This window comes from Oryzias melastigma, linkage group LG20, assembly GCF_002922805.2.
Source record: "Oryzias melastigma strain HK-1 linkage group LG20, ASM292280v2, whole genome shotgun sequence".
NCBI lineage: Eukaryota > Metazoa > Chordata > Actinopteri > Beloniformes > Adrianichthyidae > Oryzias > Oryzias melastigma.
In genome coordinates, this window is record NC_050531.1 from 13,160,160 (window position 1) to 13,169,214 (window position 9,055).

Here is a 9,055-nt window from a genome sequence, read left to right on the forward strand (position 1 = left end):
CACATGTTGCTAACAGGGCTAGGAGTTACAGATATTTTGGATATGCTAACGTGGCTAACACAGCTAACACTTGCTACAATGGGAGAGAATTTTCCTTGTAGCATGCTACAAACAAGTTCTAGCGTTACTGTGAATAAAGCTAAAGTCTGACAGACTGATAAACTCATCTCTGACGTTTTTGTCTCCCTAAATCTGCCGAAAGTTAAGTTAAAAATAGTTGATGCGCGTTAAAAATCTGCGCTCTATAGTGCAAAAAATACTGTAACTTAACTTAACTTACTCTAACTTAACTTACATCAAATCTTTTTGAAAGTGTTCAATAAAAAAAAAAAATCAAATATCTAAACTAATAAAACACATAGTAACAAATGCAAAATAGCCCCACAGATTTATCCATAAACTCTCCATAAACGCTGTATAAACTCTGATAACTATGAGTCAGACGCAATGTACTGAGACAGTTTATCTCATGCCATCTTCAACCTTTGCAATTACTACTGAGCAAATGTGTCTTAGTGTGAACATCCTGTTGAAGTCAACTACCATTTTAGATAACACCAAAGGATGCCAATTAGCTTAATCCATTTAAGACTTGAAGTCGTAAGTTAGAATCAGTTTTTCAAATGAATGTAAATCCCTGAAGAGTACCGGATTAGATTTCATTCACAAAAACTATCCAGACATGGTCATAGAATAAGAATCCTCTAACAATGTGATGCTGTGTACAAGACAAAAGTACACTCTAGGAAAGAAGGAAGACAGAAATGAGGGAAATCTGTAGGTTTTTTGGAAAAAAAAATAAGAATTTAGACCAATCATCAACTGGTTACTGATGCTTAGAAAAAAAACACAGAAAACTATTAATATTTATGGTTAAACTAGCTAAAGGTTGGCTAATTGTAGAAAATTCCTAATTAATGTGTTCCCTTTGATCCTGTTTTGTAGGCCATGGTCGTGAAAATGTAACAGCATCCTATTAGACTGAGAGAGATGTCAGATTTGATTACCCCACAATTGTTTCCACCTTAAAAGCAGCCAATAAACATCTGTACAGAAGTATTGTATGAAAACTAGCAAATGAAATATCAAAAAAAATAAAAGCCTAAAGTTTGACATGTCTTCAGGCTGACTCAAAGTATGTGACTTGTGTGCTTATAGGAAGACAGTAGTAGTACCATCTGGTCAAAAGCAGGAAATGCAACCATGTCAGATGGAAATCTTCCTCACTACTCTCACAGTGACCTCTGCTATCTTTGTCATTCCGCTCTCATGGGAACTTTATATCCGTGTGATGCTGCCCTAAATAAGTTGGGACAGTTTCTTTCAAAAACAAAACAATGTTTATGCTCTTTTTTGGTATTCTTTATCATAGAAAAAAATTTACTTTTTGTGTACAGCATCATAATTGAGGTTTGAGAAAATAAGTGGATTGTCATTAGGGTGTTCACTTTTGTTCAAGCAATGAACAATCACAGGCAACTAAAATTACGTTTTTTTTTCTTACAAGACCCCTAACAAGTAAAAGCTTTTTTACCTTGTAAAGGCGGATGGAAGACTCATGCCTCTGGTTGGTGGCATGTATCCTCAGTTTCTCCACACTGTTGCTGTAGTAGTCACAGGCATTACACTTGAGGTGCACGGGGTTGCCAATGGCCACACACTTTAATCTCCACTGGTTGGCCTTGCCTCCCTCCTTGATGTGGGCCACCAGCTGGTGCTTTTGCATATGCTTGTCTGTCTTGCAGTGCAGCTGAAAGTTGGCCTTGAGCTGGGTGTTGTAGCTGCAGAGCTTGCACTGGTAGACATCACCCACAACGCAACGCCACTCCTCTTCGGGCAGGGAGCGCTCGGCGCTGACGTGGGCGTTGAGGGCCTCTAGGCTGTCTGTGGAGTAGCAGTTGCACACAGCACACTGGTACAGCCGCAGCAAGGGATCGCTGATAGGTGGCGACAAGGAGGAGAGGGAAGGGTCTGATGAGGACATGCCACCCATTCCACCCGAAGACACCAGAGACAGGTCATCTGCCATCAGTTGGCCGCTGGCGAGACGCAACTCAGCAGTAAGGTCACTATTAACTGTTGAGAAAATAAATAAAAACATAAGTCAGATAGCTGAAATGAAGGGAGAATTAAAGGTAAATGGACTAAACTTAACTAAGCATAAAAAACAGGTAGAATTGTAAATTAAATATAACAAAAAAAAATATTTCAATGATATGTAGAAATGCATATGGAGTGCTACTACATAAAGGAAAAAGACTTATTCTATTGAATGAAATTAAGTGAGAAAAAAATAAGTGTCTGCCACGCAGGCCTCTCTCACACAAAAGGGTTTGATAAAATAAAGCTTCACAGAGGACTAGGGCTCCTTACAAAGTCTTGTCTATAAAAAACCTTAATAGGATTGAATCAGGATCAATTACAATCATCCTTTTCAACTTGCTAACTCACTCATCAGGTAGCTTTAATTACTGCTCTCAGCAATGGTGGGACAACGGTTTTAGGGCTCAAAGCTTTTCTTATATCCACGCATAGATTTGAAAAGCTGATCAATGTACTACAAACTCTATTTTTCCTCTGCCCACCCACCACAGAACAAAAAAAAAAACCCAGCTCTGCTATTCATGCAAATGTAATTAACTCTTTCGTTTGATCCTGTCATTGTCCCTCTATGCATGAATCCAAAGCTTATCGTGCCTTTTTTCTGGTATCACAACACAGTGGGTATTGAGGCTTGCAAATCATCTCAGTCATTTGTTACATGATCATTTTCTCAATTAGAGGGAGACTAAATGTGTTTTTAATTTATTTTTTTGTTTGTGTGTGATGGTTAAAAACCCTCCTGTACACCTGACAAAAATCATTTGTTGTCTGTGAATATACCAATTACTCTGTGTATGGTGGTTTGTGCTTTTTTGAATCTTTAATTGTAAATGAGTAATTTTTTTTTTATAAATTAATTTTTACTCACACCATTTGAACCTATGTGCAGCTGTGCTCACGATGGGGAGCTGTGTGTTATCAGTGTAATTCACTGAGAGTACATCTGCTAGCTGGGCTGTGACCTCCACACTAGAGGAGGGAGTGGGTGTGCAACACTGCAGGGTCATTGTTAAATCTCTCTCACTCCTACGGGAATCCGCTTCCTGCTGTTTGTTAGAGTGTGTTCCTATGCGTGTGTGTGTGTGTTTATATATGTGTATTATCTCCAGGGTGAGTAAAGGCTGGATGGTGTGTGTATGGTAGGAGGGGGATTAAGCTGACTTAAGAAAATTACAAATGAAAGATTAAGAATAATTCTCATGTGGCATCTCATAATCATTTTTTAATCAGAGAGAGGGGTCAATGAAAGGAGACAATGACAAAGGGACCATATGAGAGGAAAGATAAGACAAAAAGAAAAAAAAGAAGAGGAGGGTGAGGAGAGGAAAGAGACAAAAAGAAGGTGAGAGGGCAGAGAAAAAGATGTAGAGCGCTGAAGGTAACACTTGATAAAAACCAAATGCCTAGATGGCGGCAGATTTTGGAGATAAAACAAGTAAAGCTGGGAGAATGAAAAATGAGCTGAAAAAGCTACAGAGTTTTAGAGGGGAGCAATAAAAAAAGGACAATCTAAGTGGTGTTTTTCACATTTTTTGATGCAAAAACCTATCAACATAAATAGCTAATCTTTGTGTTTCATGGGAAATAGTATCACTCACCTAGACCGGATCCAAGAGCAGCAGCAGTAGCAGGATCTAACTGAAATGGGTTGATCATCATCTGGGTGTCTGGGCCACTGCTACCCGTTGGATTCTCCAGTTTTACTCCAGCGAGGCCCATGTTTTGAGCCAGGTAGTACTGGTAAAGCTCTGCTTCAGCTGGAGCCAGACCCAGATGGAGACTGTGTTGGATCTGCTTCATGTTCTGCTGCAGCAGCATCATGTTGTGCATGTGCTTCTCGCTGGTCATATGGATTCGTAAGTTCCGTGCCACATTGGTCTCGTAGTCACAAACCTGTTTGACCCAAAGTGAGAGAAAGCTTTAGATACTGATCATTCAAATATTTCCAACCAGACGTGTTATTTTTAATTCAAATGATAAGCAATGATTCTGATCGTAAGCTATGTGATGGATATGAGGCATTAATGGGACATTGTTTTGGATATCAGAAGTCAGATGATGTGGCAAAAAGATAATAGACATAGTCACATGGGCAAACAACAGGCTCCTTGTGTGAACAGAACAAGTTAATTGGTATGCTACAACGATTCACTGTTTCCCTCATTACCTCACAGCGCCAAGTGGGCTTCTGTTTGGGCTTGGATGGCGAGGGTGCACTGCAGCCTCCGCTAAGGTTGGCACTGGGAACGTGGTTAGCATGGTTGTGGTTGTACTGTGCTTCACTGCCGCCATTCTGGAGTGTCTGCACATTGTTCAGATGCTTGTCCGACTGCATGTGGATGCTAAGGTTTCCTTTGGTGGTGGTCGAGTAATTGCATACCTGGAAGTGAAGATTTCCTCCAATTAATAGAAAAGTTCATCATGAAATTCATTTGGATCCACGACAAGGAGTATCAAATAATTTGTGGTTATTGAGATTTCAGATTTGTAAGTTTAATTAAGGTATCTTTTATTAAGTCATGCACATTTAATGGCTTATTTCTTTCTCTTCTTTTTAATTTTCAATGTGTGAGGTGCTGCTAAAAATTGCGATTACCTCAAGAAACTATTGAAAAAAGCCATAAAAACTATTAAATCTTTCATGATACATTTTAGCATATCAAAGTAAAACCCAACAATACAACGTAAAAAATTATATAGTAAAAACATATAAAAACAACAGCAGTCCATGAACTTCTAAAACAACAAAAAGGTAGACAGACCTCACAGCGGAAGGGCTTGTATCCACACGTATAGCTTTCGCCTCTGGCTAAACGAGGATGAGGCTGTCCGGTGCGGCAGTAAACACATGATCCACCAGACTCTGGATGTTTTTCCTTCATGTGAGCATCCAGTGTCTGCTGGTACTTGTAATGCCAGTTACACTTGGGACACTTCAGTGTTTTGCAGGAGTTGCGGGAATGCATCATCGTCATATGCCCTCCCAGAGACCTTGAGGAACCCAGGACTGTATCACATTTGGGGCACTCTACCCCGCTACCTGGGGATCCCTCACCAGGAACGGGAGTACCAGGAGTCCCAGGAGTTCCAGGTGTACTAGGATTTCCTGTGTGTTGATGCAGAGGCCCAGGACTCTCATCATCTCTGCGCAACATCATCATATCAAAGGGGTTGGAGGACGGCGACAAACCGTCCCTTCCAGCTAGGCCATCACTGGTAGAGTCGTTGCTGCTCTCGCGCTCTCTGACAGCTGTCAGAGCGGAGGATAGGTGGCTCTTCTCCATCTCTAGCTTTTCAAACACAGGCAGGGAGGAAGAGGAGGTGGATGCGGGGCCTTTGCTGTCACTGTTCAACTTAAGCACACTGTTGGAAAGAGGGGAAATACTTTGGTTTAAGAGAGGGAAATCTTTGCTACTGGTGCTGTCAGCCCGCTGGCCTGTCACCACCATGGACAGGGCCTGTTCCTCTTCTTCATCTACCTCCATCTCTACTCCACTAACTGAGTAAGAATCCTCATCCTGTTCTGGGCTTTCTTCTCCTATTGTATTGGGCTCCCGCTTGATAGGCAGGTAGTGGCTCATGTCCGGCCCATTGGATTGCAAAGTGCATGTGTCCCTAACGTGGCCTTTGCAGTCACTATCAGAGTTCTGACTTTCAAGGCTGCTACCTGAGGCAGCAGCAGAACTCCCAGTACGGGTTCTGTGGGCACCAGCCCCTCCCCCGAGGTTTGGGTTGGTCTCAGCCTTTGGCATTGCTTGGGTTCTGGGGGTTTGGTCAGTAGGGGAGCTGCTGGCACTGCCCTTCAGGAAAGCAAAACCAGCCTGAAGAGAATCTGCATTATCCCCACTACTGTGGAAAGCATTCCACAAGCCACGGAGCCCCGTATCTGGCCCTAGGAAGTTGGCAGGTGAGGGAAAATGGGGTAGCACAGAGTTTGGGGGTTTTTTTGGTTCCAGAAAGCTTATAAGAGGTTCTTTGTCCTTGCCAATGCCCTGGATGATAGCAGAGACATGCTTGTTGCTCAACAGCTTCTGCTCCTTCTCATTCAGGGTCATACGGTGGTCATGGACAGCATGTGTCACGAAGGAACGGCTGTAGCCAAAAGACAGCTTGCACAGGAAACACATCAAAACAGGCTTTCGCCGTCCATCAGCTACACAGCCCTCAAACTTGGACAAGTCCACATTGTTGGGAACATCTTTGGACACACAGGAGTTTTTGGCTGCACCATCCGCCGTAAGATAGTCTTTGTCGTTCTTGTGGCGGAGGTCATAGACACGAAAACTGTGCAACACGGGACCAGCACCCACCAACCCCCCAGCTGAGGTATTTGGGAAGGAGGGATGGTCGGTGGCTAGAGATTTACTCCCAAAAGAGGAGGCGATGTGGAAGGTGTTGATGATCTGGGGGTAGAAGGACATGGGTGCAGCTGGCTGTTCTGACCGCTCCCCTTCTGGGCTCAGGCCACTCTGACCACTGTTGGCCTGTGCACTGGGGAAGGTCTGGGGGGACAACAGACCCCTCAACTGAAGAGCTCCAGAAAGCCCCCCCTGGTTGCCACGCTGCTCTTTGGAGTCCTCCAAGATGAAGGCAGAACCGTCGGGCTGGTAGATGATCTCACCACACAGATTCTCCACATCACTGTCCTCTTCCATCTCCATCTCACTGTTCATTTCTCCCATTTCTGCAGCACCCACCTCATGGTCTCCTTCATCCTCACTGTCTCCTTCTACCATCCCTTCAACCTCCTCATCCTCAACATGACCTCCAGCAGTAGGTAGGCGGGCACTGGGGCAGTGGTGCTCCATATATTTCTGTAAACTGGAGAAGGAGTTAGAACATTCGTTGCAAGGGATCTCCTTTGCCGGTGCCACAGGTGATGTGGCAGGGGCAGAACAGTCCGAACCCAAAGCGGCTGCTCCTCCACCTCCTGGTAAAGTTCCGGTAACACTCCCTTTGTTACCGATAGTAAAGCTTTCTCTCCGACTCTGTTCGGTTACAGAGTCGATGGTTGCACTAACAGTGGTGGGGGTAATGGTGGGCTTAGGTGGGCTCACAGCAGATCCTCCGGTGCCATTCTCTGGATCTCCAGGCGCAGCAGCGGATGAATGGTTGTTGGCACTGGTCTCCATTGAGACAACCGAGTTGTCCTCAGCAGCAGCATCCAACCTCTGGCCACCATGTTCCTGCTGCAGCGACGAAACCATAGGAGGAGAGTCAGAAGTTGCCATGACAACCACTACATGGGGATCTCATCTCATCCAGCCCAAAAGGGACCTAAATTAAGAAGAGAGAAAAAAAAGACAACAGATAATTAGTATTGTTTTTAAATAATAATCTAATGATTAAAATGATCATCTCAACTTTATGATCTTGTATGCAGAAATTAATCTGCAAAATATAAAGACTATAAATATTTGTAAGGGCAGGATACAAATAAAATAAGAGTCAGTGTAGAAACAAGTTTGTGCAACCCAGGAGAAAAAAGCCAAGAAAAATAAATCTTCATGCAAAAACGATGCTTGGAATAACATGTTATCATCCAGGATGGCTACCTATATTTTAACACATCAGCACTTCGATTTTTTTTCTTTTTAACAAAAAGTATATTTACTAGGGCACCAAAAACATATTATGTGAGTCAATCTTCGCAAGCAAAAGCATAAAACACACAGTGACCCATAAAAACATTGGTAAAACCTTAGGAATTAAATATATGTTGTTTCTATTTTAGAAACTAATTTCTTCTTCTTCTTAATGCATTAAATATAAAACTCTTCTTAGTGCCTGTGTCTTTTGACTTTATTCAGTCTCAATTCCTTTCAGATGCCTGTGTGTAAATGAGTTAGCATCAAAAGATAGCTTTAAAGAGCCACGTTAACCTTTAACCCAATCCACCTGCTGCTTAATTCCCTATCTCTCGTTCTACACCGACTCTCCCTCACAACAAGCTACAAAGCAATTAGAGAATTAATCTGCAACAATCCCGGGCTAAACAAAGCCAGTGGGTGGAACAGTAAAAGCGTGAGGAATGAAATCAAACGAGAGTACGAGTGTGTTTTGAGTGTGCATGCGTGTGCGTGCGCCACAATCAGGTTTAATCTGACATATCCCAGAGATGATTCCATGAGACCAATGATAGATTAAAAAATAAAAATTAACTTCTGTTACTGGGTCTCTCTTTGTCTTTCTATTTATCCGGCTAAAAAAATTGCAAGTGAGAGAAAATGAATTTTATTGGTTATCAGTTAAGCATGGATTTGTACAAGGGGTAGGAAATATACTAAAATATTAACAAACAGAAATATTATTTTGTTCATGCATAAGCAGTTATGATCAGTATTATGGGATTAAAGAACAGATCTAGACTAAATAATTCCTAGAATTTGCTGCAGCAGCAGCAAATGGTTGCATCGATCTTGTGGCTCAACGGAACCTACCTCTAGGTCTATTTTTGTGCCAACCAATCTATAATACACAAACACAAGTGCACCTAACCTATTCTAAAATAGGTACAAGGATATAAACATTACAGTACAAAAAGTTGGGGGTATTTACAAAAATATATTAATCTTATTTCTCTCCCATTAAAAAAAGAATACCTTCTCTAATATAGACTTCTCTGATAATCATAGGTTGCCAGGTTTGATCTGCATCGTTACCCTTTAGCGCAGCAGTATTCCTTCATATTTGTTAAAACATTTATAGAATTTTGCTGAGAAGTGGAAGAAATGAGCAAATCTCTTCCAATTTATATCTAAAACCCATATTTAATTCAATAACTTGTTTGCAGTTATTTTTTTTTTAGTCCTGCAGATTTGCAGCTGAAAGCCTTGGATAGTCAATTATATTTATATTATCGCAAAATAATATTTTTTAATTATGTTTTTGCATTTAATTGGTTTAAACATTATAATTTTTTTAGAGATAACAGTGGTGTTTTTCAGAATTG

The 9,055-nt window shown here is 41.7% G+C and overlaps 1 protein-coding gene across 3 annotated transcripts in view; it reads right to left on the reverse strand.

Annotated features, from left to right (window-relative positions):
• The window catches only part of zfhx4 (zinc finger homeobox 4), an 82,358-nt gene that overhangs the window by 51,267 nt on the left and 22,036 nt on the right, over positions 1 to 9,055 (reverse strand). For all 3 annotated transcript variants that reach the window (XM_024279789.2, XM_024279795.2, XM_024279788.2), the window contains exons 2-5: positions 4,866 to 7,380; positions 4,271 to 4,483; positions 3,702 to 3,996; positions 1,535 to 2,076 (exon numbers count right to left, since the gene is read on the reverse strand). In XM_024279789.2, coding sequence (XP_024135557.1) covers positions 1,535 to 2,076; positions 3,702 to 3,996; positions 4,271 to 4,483; positions 4,866 to 7,334 — 3,519 coding nt within the window. In that variant the 5' untranslated portion in view covers positions 7,335 to 7,380. The remainder of the gene's footprint in view (positions 1 to 1,534; positions 2,077 to 3,701; positions 3,997 to 4,270; positions 4,484 to 4,865; positions 7,381 to 9,055) is intronic.